The sequence below is a fragment of the Squalius cephalus genome, assembly GCF_949319135.1.
Source record: "Squalius cephalus genome assembly, chromosome: 15".
Classification (NCBI taxonomy): domain Eukaryota; kingdom Metazoa; phylum Chordata; class Actinopteri; order Cypriniformes; family Leuciscidae; genus Squalius; species Squalius cephalus.
In genome coordinates, this window is record NC_137136.1 from 22194741 (window position 1) to 22215993 (window position 21253).

General features: G+C 37.9%; 1 protein-coding gene across 4 annotated transcripts in view; it reads right to left on the reverse strand.

Annotated features, from left to right (window-relative positions):
- Positions 1–21253, reverse strand: part of fhod3b (formin homology 2 domain containing 3b) — a 179184-nt gene that overhangs the window by 133107 nt on the left and 24824 nt on the right. For all 4 annotated transcript variants that reach the window (XM_079895926.1, XM_079895925.1, XM_079895924.1 and 1 more), the window contains exon 3: positions 17751–17815. In XM_079895926.1, the coding sequence (XP_079752052.1) occupies positions 17751–17815 (65 nt within the window). The remainder of the gene's footprint in view (positions 1–17750; positions 17816–21253) is intronic.

A 21253-nucleotide genomic window follows, 5' to 3' on the forward strand; every position in this document is an offset into this window, starting at 1 on the left:
GAAACATGCTGAAAGCAGTTGACCAATCACAACACACCGGTCCAGCCGACCAATCAAAGCACATTGCGCTTTTTGGAACTAAACAGAGCATTTCAGGTAGACTAGGAAGAGAGATGCTGCGATAATGTAAAATATGTGAAACATAATGTGTTTTTTGAACATTCAAGCATGAAAACCTATTCTAGTAGACCCTGTAAAATAAAATCAAGAAAGGCATTATAGGGTCATTATTGTCTCATTCAGACAGGTTTTGTATTGTCTAGGTATGCACAATATTAAAATTCACAGACATATATGTTGAGCACGTCAACACAATGGCCAATCAGAGACATGTTTAGTGCGTCAACACAATGGCCAATCAGAACTGTTTAAGAATATGTTCAACAGCGTTCAAAATGATAGAGGGAAATGCTGGTATCGTCACATTTTGGTACCGAAGTCAGAACTTTTGACAACCCCATTCATTGTAACTGCAATGTTTCAAGAAAGAAAGTAAACGATACAGGTTTGGAACAAGATGAGGGTGAGTAAATGATGACAGGATATTCTTTTTTGAGTGAACTAATCCTTTAAAATGTAAACTAGTGACAACAAAAAGTAGGATTCGGACCGTCTTCTCAATAAAATGGAAACAGGCTCTTTGCTTCTTCAAGTGTCGTGGTACAAAGTGAAGTGATGGACTCTCATGACACCTTTACTGCTCGTGGAGCCGAGCGGGGAATAATGAAGTGATTCCTGAACAATGACCCGGCAAATTAAATGTGTCTCTTATCCGTCATTCTCACAGGGCTGGGGCCTTTCTACACCCACCATCCTTTACTCCTCACTAGTGACGGCTAACAAAGCTTTCTCAATTTTCTGCCACTTGGGCGACACCAAGTAAATGTTCAAAAGCAGGGGTGGGACAAGGAGGGGTCCTGCTTCACAGGCAAGGCCTTTATGTGGACCGAATGCTTGTAACACTCAAAAACAGAAGAGTAAGAGCAGATAGAGAGATTGTGTGTGTCAGCTTCAATAGGTTACTGATCCTACTGCCATGAGAACACGATACAAGACACCTTTGTTTGGACACAGAAGGGTGTGATGATTCACAGACTTGTATTCATGACATAAAGAAAAAACAAAAAATCTTTTAAAAATCTTTAAAACGTGTGTCCCATTTTAAAGAAAAAGCTTGAATTTAATGCTCTAAATAAAATGTCATGAGGTGTAACCATCAAGTAGAAAGTAATACATTTTCCTTACAAATGAGTGTACACAACTTAATCATTATTTTTAATAAAGTTTTAAACATATTATTCAAGGTTTCAATACAATTATTTATTAATTCATAAATATTATTACGTTTTTGGAGGTCACACCACATGACATTTTACAACCTGATCTACCCTTGTCTTGTCATAAAAAAACTTGTTATAAAAAGTTTAAAGTTTTATCTAATATAAATTTCTAAATATTAGCATTGAAGCATTATGTTTTTCCCCTTAAAGACTATCCCAAACTACTTAAGGTTTTCTTTTCAAAAATGTCATTCTTTTAATGAGACTTTTTTCTTCACTATGATATCAGGGGCCGTATTCACAAAGAATTTTAAGGCTAAAAGTAGCTCCTAACTGGCGAATTTAGGAGCAACTCCTAAAAATAATGGGCGTCACGTCACTCGTAACTTTAGGACTCCTAATTTTTTTGACTAAGAGTAATTCACGAAGCATTTTAGCCCTAAAAGTAGCACCTAAGCCTGGGACAGCTTAAAAGAAGTCGAGAGGACTCCTAACTCACTAAGACCTATTCACAAACCGCTTTTTGTGGCATTTCACGTTGCGATGTTTTGAAATGTGTATGCGGCGGCTACAGGAGCTTCCAATCGCGAGGGAACAATTTTGCATTGTAGGCATAACTAGGGATGCAATAACGCCACCAACAACAACCAACTAGGCTACTCATTGCATGTAAACTAATTGTAACGTTTCATTGTGAATCAAATTAAAATGTTCTTCTCTTTGCAAACGTAGGCAGAGGCATATAGTGACAGATTAATTCAATAATGTTGCAAAGATATTGCATCAATCCATATGTTTCATTAGGCTACTAGGCTATTTGTTTTGCCTTACTCTTTATTCATTTAGGCTATTTATTCAGTTATTCATCATCTTCCGTCCTTCGCACTACTTGTGTAGCGCACGCATTCTCAGACCTGTCACTCATCATCGTAGGGGAGGTGTTTGGAATCATTCCCACGTTACAATAATCAGCCAATCAAGGTGGTCACTTCAGTCAAGCTCGTGCATGAGTAATGACGTCATCCATAGCAACGAGGACTCACTCTTAGTTTAGGAGTTGTCATTTTTCTTTACTAAGAGTAGGTCTGAAAGGCGTTGTGAATAACTTTTAAGAGAAAACTCCTAGCTAAAATCTTTTAGTGCGATTTAGGAGTACTCGTAAGATAAAATGCTTTGTGAATACGGCCCCAGAACAGTTGTACCACCCTGACATTTGTGACTTTCTGTCAGTGTTATTTTATTATTATTTATATAGTATTATAGTATTTATTAATATTTTTAATTAGCATTTTATATTTTAAGTTTTCATTTTGATTTTAACGTTTTAATAATTTTGTTATATGTGCTTTTGACATTTTTATTTTTAATATTTCTGTTTGGCTTTAATTAATTATTATTTAAGTTTTAGTTATTTTAGTACCACCTTATTTTATTTTATTTTATTTTATTTTATTTTCAGCTTTCTTTCAATTACCAAAAACAATTTTTAGTTTTAGTTAATAATAACAACATTAATACAATTAATTTTAATTCAGAAATTAAAATATCCTCATCACAGAAGACATGTTTGCAAGTCAATGTACAGGATGTATGTAATGCATGTTTCATGTATTTTAGAATGTATATTAATAGATAAGTACAACAACAAAAAAGTGTAATTTCATTGATTCTACTATTTGTCATAAAATAACCGTACCAAAATAGTTTTTCTGTTTATATTTAAACTGTAGCAAAGATATAAGAGTATTTGAGGTGACTGACGCACTTCTCTAAGTATAATCTCAAACCCTCAGTAGGGCCAATTACATCAAGCCTAAAAATGGCAACTTGCCCTTCAACACAACAAATTCTGATAAATGGAGACCTGTGTCAGATGTGTGATGGCTACAGTGTAACACATCGCCTAACACCACTGCCAGCTTTGTGTCAATTATTACGGGTCACGTCTTGATAGCAAGACCAGAACTGTAAAAAAAAAAACAATGTTGCTAAAACTGCTTTTTCCCATTACTCAAATCCTCACTCTGTTTTTGTATTTGAATGTATTTGAATACATTTATGGAAAGTGTTGGGTTCATTCTTAGTGTCATTAAAAGGCCTATTCATGGCAAGTAGGAATTTTCAAGATGAGTTTTTAAACAAAAGACTGAAATATGGCTATAGCTTAGGTAACTTATTTCATATTGGTTTGAATATGAGCTATTCAATAAGGTATTCAAGAGTTTTCAAACAATTATCAGAGCATACTTTTAATAATTTTATACTTGGTGCTGTTTTGTTGCATTAGAAATGGTGTAAACAGGTCTGTAGTGTTTGAGTGCCAGGCTTTTGAGGTAAATGAAGGCAATGCCTAGCAACTAAAGCCCAGGAAAATGTTCCCATTGTATCTTTCTGCCAAGTCCCTTGGGCTGAGAATTTGTTTGGCTTGACAATGAAGCAACAGGAAATCAAATCAAATTGCCTAAACAAACCTATTGTGCTGCCTAAGCCAGGTGTGGTTAGCAGAGATCAACCTATAGTACCAACTTTGGACGTTCAAAACACATAAGGCACCCAAAACAATTATAATAGTTAATTGATTCATTTGAAATATTCAATCACATTTGGAGAGATCATGTGTCCGGCTACCAACTGCACTGTGTCCAACATGTTTTGGCCAAAAGACAGTATTTTCATTGTCTCTCCAGCTACTGCAGAGTCTCTAATGTACAGTAATTTCAACTTTATTAATGTAAAGGAAGATTTGACTTCCCGTAAGAGGCTTGAAACATCAGAGGGGGAATAAATTGCTGCAGAAAAATAAGTTGAAGTTAATTCAGCAGGGCTGAGGATCTTTGAACAACTTCTTGAGTAATCCAAGTTTTTTGGGGATAATTGTGGAAAATGCTATATTTCAAATGTCAGGATAATTAAGTTAATACTGCAGCAGTGGGTGATTTTACCTTGGTGCACAGCCAACGACAAGATGCCTACACCTGTGAAAGCCCAGATTGGAATTGATGTAATTGCTGTTCATTTGTCATTCATTGGAACAGCAGAGGAATTTAAAAACAACAAACACATCTGCTGTGTCATCAAAAACATTCAAAGTCTTTACTGCTATAAAGAGAGCCAATTGGAAAAATACTAATAAAAGAAACGAAAATGTTGGTATAATTTGCACACCCTCATGTAATTCCAGACATTTCATTTTATTCAGCAAGGAAGCATTACATCGATCAAAAGTGAGAGTGTTTATTCTGGTATTCTGAAAAAATAATCTCTTTTTCAAGTGAATACTGTTCTTTTGAACTTTTCTAAACAGCAATTCATCCTGAATATTGATAATGATAAGAAATGCTTCTTGAGCAGCAAATCAGCATATTAGAATGATTTCTGAAGGATCATGTGACTGAAGACTGGAGTAATGATGCTGAAAATTCAGCTTTGCTATCACAGGAATAAATAAAATTTAAACAAATATTAGAATAGAAACAGTTATTTTAAATTGTTAAAATATCTCACAATTTTACTGTTTTAATTAAAAATGGTGAGCATTAGAGACTTTAAAGCTACACTGTGTGATAATTTCCCCCATCTAGCGGTGAAATTGTATATGACTACCCAGTGAATATTAGTTTCAGTTCCTTTCAATTTCGAGGGTGTTTTAACTCCTACGGTGCGCCGTATTATTCCAAGATTAACATGGCTTCCAGTTCGACTTCGTCCAATTGCGCCTTTAAAACTATTCATCACCTGTGATCCATCGCAGCACAGATTTATGTTACAAGGTAAACAATACTTTTTCACCATTGACGTGAGGAAAAGTAACGCAAGTTATACTAGAGGTCGTTCTGGCGTTATGCACAATGCTATGGTTAGACAAGCAACTATAAAACTTAGAATTTACACAAATAGGCTGGATTACCTGCCGAGAAGAAAGCAGGCAACTTCGGCGTCCGTTTTAAAATCTTTGCTCCTCATGAGCTTTTTCCATCTGGGAAAAGTTACTCCAATATTGGCTTTGGTCTTGCTGATTTGCCCGTCACGTTGACGTTTTAATTCTCTCTTTCGCTTCCTTGGCGACTCTGCTACATGTCCTCGAAAATAGGCGTGATCCTCCATCAGCAATCTTTCAAATATGCCGGCAGTCGCGAGTAATCTCCCCCTCGCATTCGTCTCTGTGTCACTGAGTGTAAAGCGCGAAAGGCGAAGCTTGAATTTACAGGTATGTCCCTCTTTGGCTAATGTAGTTTCAAGATGGAGGGGCAACATGGCGACCGGCATTCAAACCCCTCACCCGTATGTACTTTCAATGGCAGATTATAAACTTACGAGAATACTTTATTACTTGAAAGAAGTAAATATACATTAATGAGCACATACATTTTTGAAAGAACTAAGTGTTTTTTGCTAAGAATCAACTAAAAAAATGACACAGTGTAGCTTTAAAAAAAGAATGTTTATATATAATTTATATAATATCGTCTTTCAAAAATATTTTAAAAGATTTATTATATATGCAACTTTGCAGTTTTTATTTCTTTCCTTTTCAGATGAATTAAAAAAAAAAAAAATGTAATGGTAGAAAATGTTCTTCATTCTATTGAATAAAGCCCTAATGACAAATTCATTATGGCAAAATTCAGACACTGTGAGATTTCCATTATAAGGATCTAATTAGACTTTCATAAAGTGAAGACTGGGAAACAGGCACTTTTGGCCTATTCCAGAGCCTGTAATACCCTGCTTCCTTCTTGGGATTGGAAATTAGGCTTGAACTTCTAGCTTTGTTTTCCTTGTCATTGTCTTTTTTTTAGGTCAGGGTTGGCAAAATAAGAATTACAATTAGTGTTAAGAAGGCTAAGAGGTCTAATGAGAGGATACCGGGTTTAAACTCAGGGAGAGAAAAAAAAAAGAAAAAAGCACGAGAGCTTGAGTGAGAGAATGGCGAGAAAGAAAACGTGAGATAGGATAGAGACCAGTGAGACAAACAGAATCAGGTTACTGCTGAACGCTCAGATAAAAATACCTCCACGGATGAACATGTAGACAGTTTTAATCTTTTCCTCTTTAAGCAGTGAGGGACGCAGAGGGGGTTACAATGGAAACCAGATGGTCTGGTGGAGATGCTGTGAATGTGTCTGGACAAATGTGTTTTTATGTGTGTGTGTGGATAGGCCATACACCATGTCATGTGTCTGTCATCATTTAACTGTTTGTAAGTCTCTGCTTCCCAGTCTGCGCTCTCTGAAAGGACATAATCCATCCATTGTTACACATGTTCAGACTAGAGGTCTATGACCATCAACCCAACAGTCAAGTCTTTAAAGACATTCACTTTCAAGTAACTTACAGAAGGTCATTGTAAGAGTAATAAAAACACACACACAAACATGAATTGCAGCTATATAAATATAAAGGCAGCTATATATTTTAATGAATAAAGACCGATTTATAATTATTTATTATTATGAATATGAGAAAAATAATAATCTGGAAACCATTTTGGAAACTCTTTTTTATCTTATCTGTCAATAACAATCTGTGATCTTCATCCCTTTTAATTTCCAGTGTCGACACGTATTCTCTATTCTACATAATGTAGTCATGCGTGGGAACAGACAAAAAGTACTAAAGTAACAGCACATTACTTTCAATAAAAAGAGTTTTACACTAGGTAACATAACCTGTAATATTAAGAGATATGTGTGTAGCATACATTGTAATAGGGGTCAGGAAATAAAAGTGGTCAGAATATAATAATACAATAAAATGTGATTTTAAAAGACAATGAAGGTGTATGTTATATAGGCTAAATTTTGAATGTATTAATTACCTTTTTTTATATAGCGCTTTTTACAATACAGATTTTTTCAAAGCAGCTTCACGATAATAGGAAATTAATGGAACAAAGATTGTTTTGGCTGTACAACATCTCTAGAAGAAAGTTTAAGTAAGTTTTGATTTATTAATTTCATTAGTTATTAACTTACTTAAACGACACGTTTTCAACTGAAAACAGAAAACTTTTAGGGGAGGGACCAAGGACGATAGCTATAACGATAAAGAAGATATAGCCTAGTCCTAGAAATTGTTCTAAATATAAAAGTATAGCACACCACAACTATAACGATAACAGCACAAAATAACAATCTCATTGGAATCACTTTCAGAGTGATTTTTTTTCCAGCTGATAAACGATAAAAACATTGACAGCCAATCAGAATCCATCCTGCTTTAAAGTGATCGAGCATTTTAAGCGGCAGACGACAAAACTGCAGAAAACAGTGCGCTTAGAAAACAGAATGATATCGTCCACTAGGACACTAAAATAGTTATCGCTAAAGTTATCATTCTTAGTGTGAAAGGGCCTTTACTGTGGTTAACACTTGCAAAAAATAACTTCTCAGTAAAAAAACACTTGCAAAGCCTGGAAGAGAACGAGCCTCAGCCAGATGAGGAAAAGTAACGCAAAAGTAATTACTTACTGTAATTACAAGTAGTAATTACAAACGCATTACATTACTTTTACGGAATGTAATTAGTTAGGTTTTTAGGGAGTAAAGCGATATTATACCATGGTCTGGGTGAATACTCGATTCTGATTGGCTGCAGGGTGTCCGTTAAAAAGTGATAATGTACACCTAAATAAACCGTCAGGCGTAACCAAGGAAACCAAGTTATTGTTTGTAACTTGTAACTTTAGATTTCGATTGTAAAACTAATTAAAATATAAACTAATGTTTTAAAAATGTGTTATTTGGCAAGTGACCATGGTATAAGCGGGTTAATGCCCTTCGAGGTGTACATTATCAGGTTTTAATGGACGACAGCGAAGTCGGGCATTAACCCTTACTTATAATACATTACTTTTAAAAGTAACTTTCCCCAATACGGTTTGTGGCCCCCTGGGCCCCCCGTTTGAAAACCTCATCAAAATTATCATTTTGTTTTGAGAATGGAATATTCCATTTTTGACTTCTCCTCACCCTAAACTAACATGGATTATTAAAAGCAAATAATGTTGAGTTTTGTGAAAAAGGTACATACTAAGCCTTTTACAATTACAGAAAGTCTGCATGTTTTTGCTGAAAAGAATGACACTGACTGATTACTGAATTCACCCTGTACATTCTGTTTTTTCTCGCACACATAAACGTATCCATCTCAGTGAAAAATGTATTTTATCAACCCTAATCGCACATGCACTGCACCCAGATGTCTATTCGATGTGTTTACATCTGGAAGACGTCATTTTTAGAGCATTTTCTCATTTGCAATACATCTCTAAAAAGTTCCCTGTCAGATGCTAGAATGATATTCAGCAGATGTTCTCATGGTTCATCATTTAAAATCCACTCTTTTGAAGATGTTTATCAGATAGCAGTTAGCAATAAACAATAAGTCTTGAATAATGTGTACTTACTCTGAAATTACTTCAATTACTGAAACAGTTCATTCATGTTCCTGGTGAGAGTTCAGAGTTGGGTCAGAGTTGACTTCATGAGATGTAGGACTTGAGCTTTCTGGATATGAATACTTTTTGTGACATGAGAGAAAATAGTAGCCTGAGGTTGTCAGAACACAGTAATCCAGCTGAGACAGAAAAGGCATCACCTTTATGAGGATTCTTTATTCCCTCTTTACTTTAAGTGTCTATTCCTTGTGCGTTTGACAGTGCCAAGAATGCGATACGACTACGATAGGGAAATTTTGCGAAAGATTGGACATGAATGTCTTTCATTATCTCTTCAGTGTTCACGCTGAACATCTGGCTGGTGGAAACATCACCACAGAATTTATATCGCTGATAATGTCTGCAGCAGACATCTGTCCACGGTGACTACTGTTTCCTGCTGATATGAAACTGCGGACAGTTATCTGCAATTTCATAGCTTTATATTTGAACGTCGTTTTGAGGAGGACATTGGGAAAGATGGAATAATGTTTTTCTCAATACAAGAAAAAACTTTCGAGGTCGAGGAGCTCGACTTGCTTGAGTGCTAAGACTAATAAGGCCTGAGTTCTGGAAAATGTACACTTGAAGACAGATTCTGAAGGTTCTTTCACTGTTTCAATCTAGCTCAAACACAGACTCAAGACTCAACACAACCACGCTTTTATGACAATCCTGGAATGAAAAATTGAAAATTAAAATAGCAAAAGGAAAAGTACACAGACCAGGGCAGCGTAATTTAAAAGCAGTTACCGCAATGACTGGCCCAAGAGCGGCGAACTCAGTTTAGGACCTTAGATTGTCCCGCTTTTTCCTGCCCTAACATTGTTTACTTCTTGGAAAGGCACAAGGAATAATTGAAAATTTACAACTTGGAGAGTCTCCTCACACACAGTGTCTTTCAAAGCTTTTTCAAAACATCAAAAATGGGCCAAAAGCGACAAATTCATCAAGTAAAATGTAAAGGATCATAAATCATAGCTCAAAGCTACTGCAAATCAAACAGGGTTTCCATAACAGCTCTCTGAACAGACAAAAATCTCCAAGAGCTTGGCAACTGTAGGTTAAGTTGCTACTCTGTGGCATGACTTCTGATGTCAATGGGTCATTTCTTGAAAATCAGCCTGTCCTACCTGACCTCAGTGAGTATATGCAGTCAAAACAGCAGAGAGCCCAGAGTGATGTCATATGGGTACATGCACAAATAATGGGCAGTTTAAGTGATCTCATCGGGTGCACTAACTGTAACTGTAAGCAAGACGCAAGCGCTGATAAAAATGTTTTTCAATGTTTCATTATGAACAGAGGGAAGAATTCACTAAAAACGATCTGCAAGGGGGCGAGGGGGGGGGGGGGGGGGGACATGCCAGACATAAACATGGACAAAATGTAGACAGATAAACATCTCAGGGGTGTGAAGTCCATAGCTGCGAATGCTCCGCACACCCATCCCAAGCCATTTGAGAGAATGAATTTGTGGACTCGCTAATTAATATTAACACTATAAATGACAATAAATTCCCTTTTGAGGTGTAACATAAAACTTACATAATAAATGTTGGTAATACGTATGTAACTGTCCATTATTTATTTATTTGCCAAATCTATTTATTTATTTTCTTCAAATCTGTGCCAGTTACGGAGGGTTTCAGGTAAGTGGATCCACAATGGCTTTGGCGCTTATGCTCTGTTGTAATGCATTGTCATTGTTGTTGCGCATTCTCATTGGTTTGCTGGCATATGGGGGATTTCATGCGCAAGGAAAGCTGTCGGAGAATGCTGTTGCTGCCAGATCACCGAAAATCAGATCACTGAAAATCACCGAAAATATTTGATAAAAACTAACTAGACTGAGGGGTCATTTACACAACGTTTACAACTAAAAATGTAAAACTTTGTATGGCTGTTCATTTACCCGGTGTTTTCGGGGCCTGAAAACGCTAACTTTTAAAAATGGGTTTCAAAGTGCAAGTTTTTAAAAAACAAAAAACAAAGAACTCCCGCACACTATCCATACTTGCAAAAAAGTATCAAAAATTCTTTATTAGCAACGTTTCGCTCTCATGACCTTCATCAGGCATATGAGTGCAAGCATCAAAGTGCAAGTTTTTGAAAATGATACGTTATGATCTCTGTGTAAACTACAAAAATGCGAATTTGTGAAACCGTTGAGGTTATGCGCATGCGTTTTGCCTCATTTGTTAACTGTACATTTTATTCATTGTGAAACGGAATAATATTTACATCCACTTCTCTAGATATTGATGTTGGGTATCCATATTGGATAAACAGCACAATGAGCACACATACTATATCATACATATGTATTCTATGGCTAATGAAGAACTAATTAACCCTACCATATTCATAGCTTATTCAAAACCCAGACCTAATTTAGTGATTTACTCTGGAAGCTCAAAAAAAACTAAGTAAACAACTCCAACCTTCATTAACTTTTATGTCTATAATTTGGGCACAACCGCAATGCGCCATTAAATATTACTCTTGGGTGGGGATTGGGGCGAGTTCGCTAGTGAAACTTTGCCACTCAAGTCACCTCACAATCAGGGCTGTTTAGGGTTCTGCTAGTTACAAATGCCCCCAGAACCCTGTGCGAGACCATTACTTCAGATTTATTTCACATGTTTGAAAATTCATTATGCCCTTATTTGTATGAAGGCTAATGGTAATAAACGGAGACCAGTTTTATTGGGACCACACATTGGCATCGTTAAGTTTAATCAGGAGTCTGGCCTGTTTTCACATTATACAGCAAGACACATTGATTATAGCAAATCAGCGTCAAGATCTACACCGACCCTGCGAACCTTAATAAACCATTAGCTCATCCGGCTAAAAAAAAAACCAAGAGCACCAGATCTCAGGCTTTCCATCAGCCCAACAAGTATCTCCTCCACAGCCAAATGTTTGTGATAGTAAATAACTATGATTAAGGCATCTGGATTATGCCCTGTCGGAAAGCCACGGTTTACTCGCAGGCAGCGCGGGGGTTTCTGGGCTCTGAAAATTAGCCATCTGATGGTGATTGGTGCTTTTCACGACTACTGCAGCAACCATGAGCTATGTTGTGTACATTACCACACCGCTAAATCTCACTGCCACTGACCGCTGAGGTTCTCCGCAAACGCGCTAAATGACAGGCATTACGTATAAGGACCTTAAAGTCTCATCATTCATGTTTATGAATAAACAGATTATTTATAAGCAGCTTCCTCTGATGTTTAACTCTTGGACCTTAAAGCCACCGCATTCAGGAAGTCCTGTTTAAATTTGGATGATCATATGGTTGCAATTTGAAGAAAAGGTAGACAAACCGTTTTCATCGGTTGCAAAGAGAGAAAAAGAAACTGCTCACAAAACACTAAGCAACTTTTCGGTGCAGTATTTCAGCAATAACCACCAACAGTCTAGTTTAGATGCTAAATGTGCTAAATAACATTGTGTTGCATTTAAAATAAGTAATTGTCACTTGTTACAGTACAAAGACACCTCTTAACTATGTAAATTAGGCTCATAGGTTTACTTGTATATCGTCGCTGTCGAGTAGAAACCTTGCATCTCCATATTTCGTCTTTTTTCCCCATAAATCATTAATATTGGTCACATTTTACGCCTGTCTGTGGGTTTTGCAAATATTTAAACAATGTAAAGTATTAAAAAGAGCTTGTGACTAAACCGCGTAACTCCACTGATCCTCAAACTGTCAGTCAAACCTCATAACTCCATCCACCTCTATTGTGAATGACATGTATATATATATACACATTTTCAAAATTTTACAATATTGATATTTAATCAATTATTAAATCATATAAATGTAAAGTGTTGATCTCACATACACTTTCAACTGAAAAACTAAAATTTCCAGATAGATAATATTTTAACATTTCGATGAAAATGTAAAAGCCCAAAACTTAAAGGTCCCGTATTATGCCCCTTTTCACAAGATGTAAAATAAGTCTCTGATGTCCCCAGAGTGTGTATGTGAAGTTTCAGCTCAAAATACTCAACAGATAATTTTTTACAGCATGTTTAAATTGTCATTTTTTGGGGCTCAGAAAAACGCTCTGTTTTAGTGTGTGCCCTTTAAATGCAAATGAGCTGCTGCTGGACAACCCAGGGGGCGGAGCTTCATGAGCTCGCGCTCAGTCTCTCAGGACAATTTCATCTCACGGAATGATGATAATATCAGAAACTCTCAGTAACGGTGTTCGTTTCGAGCCGGACATTAATGCCTACAGAGTCAGAGTGCTGTATAGAGATGGAACAGGTATAGTTTAGTAGTTTAATTACGGTTATTATAACGTATTTGTCATCTGCTTGTATGTATCCATTATTTATTAATAGCCTACAAGTCTGCTGTCTGAATGATGATCAAACATACTGATGAGTTTAATAAAGTTTATTGTACATCACACAAAAAATGAAGCATCAGTTTTACTTCAGAAAATCACCTTAAGAGCTGAGTAAACAGTAAGTTATTAGAAGTGCGCAAGTACATAAACGAATTTCGGTAGAGATGAGGGAGCATTCCTGTGGGTGGAGGTTAGTCAAAAAACGGTTCTAGTGACGTCATTAAAGAAGGAAGTAGAGGGATGTAGTCCAAACGAGCCGTTCGATGTAGTCAACTTCTGTTAAATAAAATATCTCGCTTGGCATTGAACTTTGAGCTTTATCATTTTACAGATATTATTTATACTCTAACAACAACATTACACACTAACTAAAGTTTGAAACATGGATCACGAAGAACGGGACCTTTAACTTTGGAAACAATTCATTTTGTTGTCTTAATAATATCACATTTTTCTCACACAGTATTAGGCTACTTTTTATATATATACTAATATATATACTAATGGTATATATACTAATTTTATATATATACAATTTTAAGATTTGGGAGTCCTAGGCACCAAAAAGTTTGAAAACCCATGTTCTAGAAGCCATTAGACTCATGCTTACACAGTTGACACATGTAACTTCCCATAATAATAGTGATGGACAGTCAAAACATGGAGGTCATGGAAACCATACTGGGCACAGCAGTAGCCAACCACTCATGTCATTTAATGAAGTGGTCAGTATGGACATGGAAAATATAAATCAGGCTTAAATGCACAAGTGCAACAGCTTTCACTAATGATCCCAGACAAGTGCAGGAAAATAGTTCTCATGGCGTTGTGTCATCAGGTCTGTTGACAGCTCACTCTGGTGAGTTGATTTATGGCGGGGCAGTGTGTTCAGTCCTGCTATGAATAGCAGCAGCACAGTGGTTTTGAATTCATTCCTTTCATCAAACTAGAGATAAAGGGCCCTGAATGTATGATCAAAAGCACAGCCAGATGTCATTGAAGATGCTGCAGATGGCTAATGTTTATGGTAAATGCATCTCTCTATACATGAAATTACTTTAACAAATAAATGTTGGGCGGCAACACTAGCCATCTAGGAAAATAACTGTTTTAGATTAGCTTTTCCGAGCTAAAAGTTCTGTGCAGGTGGTTGAAATGCCCTGTTTCCAAAATATTGGTGGAAAATTGGGATCAGGATAATTGGATCAACGTACAAATTATTTGACACGAATTATGATAGTTCACAGACTTTGGTCATTATTATTGCCTCTGCTCAAATTATGCATGATAGACCACAAACTGCAGTCGATTTTAACTCCAAGAGTGTATCTGCAGTTAAATATAGATATCTGAAATGAAAAAAGTGCATAAGAATAACGACAATGACAATATAAATAAAAAACTTAATTCAAAATATTACTAAATGCTATTAAAACGTATGAAAAACACTGACATAAAAAAAAAAATTAATGATGAAACTTTCATCCCTAAAAGCAGCCTAAATCATGGATGGTTTTACCCTCTCTTTCATCAACACATAAACCGAGAGATGCTTTTAAGCCTAAAGACAAGCAGCTGTCATCTTGGGTCATCCGCTTAGAGAGCGAGAGAGAGTCTCGCCCGACTCTTACCTCCCACACACAGGTCCCACCTTTGACCCAGATAGGCCTTCAATCACACAAGCACACAGCTGGTCAGAAAAGCGATCCCATCATCGCTACGAGGAATGCAGCGTGGTCTAGGACAGGTCCCGGGACAGAGGATAGAATGGCAGGAAAACATTCAACAAGCTGTAGAGAGGCAAGGCAACATCTGCAGAGCATAGCGGTTCTCTTATCAAGCTGCTCTTTCCATACGGGTTTAAATCGTAGATACGGAACATTGACTCCACAAAGACAAAGTATGTTATCAAGACATAAATCAATGGTGTGTTTTTGAAGCCACCGTTCAGAGCTGTTGATAGGTGAAGCTTCTCGGAAGGGTTTGCTACAAGAGGCACTTGTGCTAAGCTGCTGCCCTCTTTCACGGTTCGCAAATTGCGAGAAAGGCTTCCAACGAAAGGGGAAAACTACTCAAGGGCAGGTGTCTGAGCAGGTCTGGTTCGTAAAATCTCTCTCAACAGATTCTCAGACCTTGCCAGGAGTTTCAGCAACTTTATTTTTGGACCCAAATACCCCTAGCAGAACAGCTTTGGAGTTTCCAAATGCTTCTGCAATGCGTCAGGCATGCAGCATCAGTAAATAGTATCAACGCTTGAGTTGACTGCGAGAGATAACTGCACTTCTTTCTTAGGGCAGTTTTTGTCCCTGGTACCCTTCAATAACACTTTTTGCGAAACGTACAAATTAAAATCTGACAGTTCTGAGCTTAATGGCTTTTGCAGGCTGACGGTTAAATTTTCCTCTGCAGTCTGGAGAGGGAAAACTGCGCGAGCCACGTGTGCTTGGCTGCAGTGCAGCACGCCACTAACTTTATACTGCTCGCTACAGACACACACTTGTCTTAAACACTGACTACCAGTTCCTGTAGACAACGGCAGTGAATCACTGAGACATTTGACTGTCGGCATGAAGTCTGGTCCACACAGAGATTAAGTCAGAACCCGGAAGACTGATTCGCCGCTGGTTCCTTCAAGATTTTCCAATGGGGTTTTATAATGTTTTTTTCTTTTTTTCAGTTTATGAAATAAAGCTTGTGGTAAACATAACTTATCGATACTTTGACGTTTTGTTCTACATTGTAACTGTCTTATCTAGTTTCTTTTTTAAAAAACATAAGCTTCAAATATCACATTTTCGGTATTGGTGGGTGTAATTTACATTGCAGAACATCATTTCACCACAAGCTTTACTTTACTCATCCTCAAAAAGCCCATAATAAAACTCCATAGGAAAATATCGATGGAACCAGGTGGTGGGGTTTTGACAGCATCCTTGCACCACACTGCAGATTATTCCAGCTAAGAACTGCCCATTCAAACAAGAAAAAAAAAATAGATCTGCTACACTGCTGCTGTTGCAGAGCAAGTATCAAGACTTACTACTGTCAATACATTCACAGACATTGTAAAACTGCTGCCAAATAAAAATAGAAAGTAAAGTTGAAGCCACTGGAGAAGTCACAGCAAAAGTTTTATGTATGTACGCAAGACAATTGCTGTAAAACGATGGCATACTATTGGATACTGAAACATCACATTTTTATTGGGATGTCACTATTTACAAAAAAAAAAAATAATACATGGATGGACGGAAACCCAGCAATTGTAGCAGCCTGGTAACTTCCAAGTGCACTAGTAAAACCAATTTGTATGTCCAACATGCATCAGACGGTCCATATACGGTTCATGGTTGTGCAGTCTGAGACTACAAATCACCAATGTAACATAAACCCCTGAAGTAAGTTACATGCATACTACAATTCCAGAGAAACTACACAGTTTTTATCCTTAATGGTTTTTGAGGGTGCTGTCTGTGACACTTAATCCTTCGTGATAGCCGTAGCCGTCCTGCTTCCACACAATGACACAGATGTTAATCTGGGATAAGGCTTATGGAGGTAATGAAGCCTGATTCTGTCAACAGGGTTTAGGGACATGAGATAAACAATTAGATTGTGAAGAAATATACAGTAACTACGTAATACAATTAATGTGATAGATGTTACATGATACATTTTTGAGTGTTTTTGAAACTGAACACACAAACTATAAATTAAGGGGGCGTTTACATGACACCGTTTTCAACAAAAAATGTACAACTTTTTATGCGTTTTGGCCGTTCATTTAAACGACAACAGTGTTTTGGGGGCCTGAAAATGCAAGCTTTTGAAAACTGATATTAAAGTGAAGTTTCTGAAAACCATACCGTTATCTTCTCCATGTAAACAGCAAAAACGCAAATTTGTAAAACGGGGTGACATCATGCACATGCGTATAAGATGTTCATGTCTATATGCGCGTAGTGTTTTTTTTTTTTTTTTTTACAAAGTGACATCGCCAACTACTGGCCTGGCAGCATAATACAGTGTTTTATTCGTTTTCACGGATCCATGTGAACAGGGATCCGTGACATTTTGAAAATGTTGTCATCTGTACACGAAAAACACAAAGGAAAAACTTTTCCTTTATTAATACATCAGTGTCGTATAAACGTTCCCTCTTCAGCCAAAATGGAATTAAATTTTAAATGTTTTAAACTCCAATGTGTTTTTTCCATAGGGTGTGTGTGTGTGTGTGTGTGTGTGTGTGTGTGTGTGTGTGTGTGTGTGTGTGTGTGTGTGTGTGTGTGTGTGTGTGTGTGTGTGTGTGTGGCACTACCCTGGCATTCATATAAAGTTGCTGCATTAGCTGTTTTATATTGATTGAGAAATCAAGCATGGAACAAGTTTAAACTAAATCATAAATGTTGCGGCGTGAGGGCATATTAACAACAGGAAATCTTTACCACACAGTAAAAATCAAGCAAGAGCCTCAGTAAGTATAATGTACACATCCGTCATTCAACAAGCAACAAATGAGAAAATTATTCCTAAACAATCTGATGCAGCTAGAATCTGCTGACTGAGCAAGAAATTTAAATGGGTGAAGATGGAGTATTACATGTTTTTCTTGCCATTCATAGTTTATTTAAATGAAAACAGTATCTAGTTACTCACCTATGCAGGCATGGACTCTGACAGACAGCTGTGTTCTCAGGACAATACTGTGCTTCTTTCCTCTCCTGAGGAACAAACACAAAAACAAATTATCATAAAGCAGAAACCTGAATAAATAAGCAAGGTTAACAGGAATATGGTTAAAAAAAAGTTAAACTTTTAATGTCTTTGCTACGATTCACTTATTTCTCAATGCATAAAAACATCCTGTGAATTAATTAAAAAGATATTACTGAATCATTTAAAGATTCATAATTTTTTTTATTAAATTACAAATTAATTGCATCATTTGCCTTAGGTAAAGTAGTCAGGCTACAATACTTATGTTGTGATATTTAAATTACTGGTTACATTTTTAACAAAGTAATTTTTTGATTTTGTACCAGGGTCTCCACCGTGGGAGGCGGGCACGCTAAAAAGGACACTAAAGACCGCAGCATCTAACGTCAGTCGCTAGAGCGCCTCTTGAGATCAGGGGAGTGAGGTTTACACACACAGCTCTTACTGGCCTACGTCCATTACACTCACCCCCCCCCCAAAACCTCACTCCCATCCGGGTCAAGGCACCAAATATAATCAGTTCACCTCAACCAGCCTCCGAGCGGGATTCAAACTGGGGTCTCCAGCATGGGAGGCGGGCGCGCCACTAGCAATCTTGTTAGTGTGCTAGCCTCCCACGCCGGAGACACGGGTTCGAATCCCACTCAGAGTGGGTCGAGTAGGACTGGTCACATGTGCGTACATATGATGGTATTTTTAACCAGTTGAGAACTCACAAAGAGCTGCACCACTGCACACACAGCTGCAAGAAGACGCAGTTCTGACACCTGTACTGAACTGTTATGATCAACATCACGACTATGACGAGAAGAACCAGGTGTGCTTGAGCATTCATCTTGTGACATTACGTCAGGTGTGCTTGAGCATTCATCTTGTGACATTACGTCCCGTTTTTGTTTCGTTTAGATGTCTTTGATCCATGTTGCATTCAAGCCGAACCGCACCAGAGTTCATTTGGCAGCGGACTGAGACCCATATTTTCAGCTTGTTTGGTGTGCACCAGGGTTCGGACGGCAGCCCTCGCACTTTTTCAAATGAACACCAGAGTTCGTTTTAATCTAACAAAACCTGCCAAGTGTGAACACACCCTAAAGTTTGAGTTGAAGTGAGGGAGTGATGCTAGATGAGTTGTCACAGGAGTAGGCTAAACAGCCTCATGTTATGATTGATGATTAGATAAACAAGCTCTCATTTGGAACTCCATATACAGGATAGGAGAGCATTTTGATAGAGCACAATGCAACCAGCCGTATTTATATACACTTGTGAAGGTGAATGTTTCACAGCACCTCTGTTTACATCAGTAGACTGATGCTGCGTGTTGCATCTGCTCTTATATTTAGGTTAAGTGATTTAAGATACTAAAGTCTTGAGGGAGCGGAGCCATGTGTGGCCTTGAGCTCCAAAAGACAGTAAAGACCCAGCCGACTTCCTGTGACCTACTAACTGCCAGGAGACTCAGGGGAAGGAGAAACTGGACAGACTAAGGGGGCGAAGAGAGCCCTGTTGTGAAGAAAGGGTCAGATGGCGTCCGGACTTCCCTGACCCCTAGAGCAGAGGTGGCTGCGGGAATGACATGTAGGTCACATCATCCATATAAAGAGTGACAGACAAGTACGGGCACAGACCCAACCCCCTATTTTCCATAGATTATCAGGCCAGATGAACAGAGGAACTGTCTGTCTCATGAATAACTGGAAGTAAACACACAATGGAATGAGATGCAGCTGCATTTGAGTTGGAGGATAGATGAAGATAGATGGATGCTTAACGTTCAGCTTTAGAACAAGTCGACCAACCACAATCCGTAACGACAGCGACTCTGTAGTAACATCCATGTGGGTTGAAGCCTCCGTTTACCAGACATGAGATAAACATGGGGTGGACAAGATGCAACACAATAAAGAAATGCAGCCAAAACAGAAACTCATGGAGATGGGAGAAAAGATATGATTTCTCTAGAAGATTCACTTCCTCAAACCTACAGCGTATGACAGTGCTTCCCGAAAGCAGGACGCAAAGAGTGAGACCTGTAAACAAATGTAGCATTGTGTGAGTTACACAATGAAAGTTTGATGGTCTAGCTGGCAGCATGCCACAGATGGGGGCATCTCCATTAGTGACTACCTACCAGCAGTCTTCAAAATGCCATGCTACACACTTAAAAACACTGCAGTGATATAGCACACAGACTTGAAGAGCATTGTTTAGGCCAGAGGAGACATGTATTCGGTAATAGTGTGTACCTCTAACATTAACATGCATGCTTGCATCATTGTGGACACTTTCAAAATACTTTCTGGTTCACATCTGATCTTACGATCATTTTTCAAATGTGCGTACAGTACATGTGATTTAGAGAACTTACGTAGGCGCAAAAAAAAGTTATAAATCGCAAATTATCTTGAAATTGTGCTCAGCTGAATGGCTTCCGATCTCCGCTTTGTAAACGTCGCCTAATTAATGTCATTAACATATAAAAGAGCACCAGTCAACGTGCAAATCCTTTTACTTGAAAATGGTGAGTGGCTTAGATTTCCAAATACCTGCAGTACTCCGACTTTCTGCCACAAGGAAAAGTGTGTACGTCTGCTCAGACCCTTCAAAGACTGTCAAAGGATTTTAGTGTACGCACACTCTAAGATAAATCTGTGCGTACGCACGCATTATAAATGAGGCCCCAAAGCTCTAAATATTGTCCAATTTAAATGTTATTTTTAATGTGATGGCCAAATTTATAAATCCGGATCACAGAAAATCACAATGTATGATTTGTTAACTATTTATTTGTATGATACAGCTGCAAATAAGTATTTGAACACCTGAGAAAATCAATGTTAATATTTGGTACAGTAGCCTTTGTTTGCAATTACAGAGGACAAACGTTTCCTGTAGTTTTTCACCAGGTTTGCACACACTGCAGGAGGGATTTTGGCCCACTCCTCCACACAGATCTTCTCTAGATCAGTCAGGTTTGAGCTCCCTCCAAAGATTCTCTATTGGGTTTAGGTCTGGAGACTGGCTAGGCCACGCCAGAACCTTGATATGCTTCTTACAGAGCCACTCCTTGGTTATCCTGGCTGTGTGCTTCGGGTCATTGTCATGTTGGAAGACCCAGCCTCGACCCATCTTCAATGCTCTAACTGAGGGAAGGAGGTTGTTCCCCAAAATCTCGCAATACATGGCCCCGGTCATCCTCTCCTTAATACAGTGCAGTCGCCCTGTCCCATGTGCAGAAAAACACCCCCAAAGCATGATGCTACCACCCCCATGCTTCACAGTAGGGATGGTGTTCTTGGGATGGAACTCATCATTCTTCTTCCTCCAAACACGTTTAGTGGAATTATGACCAAAAAGTTCTATTTTGGTCTCATCTGACCACATGACTTTCTCCCATGACTCCTCTGGATCATCCAAATGGTCATTGGCAAACTTAAGACGGA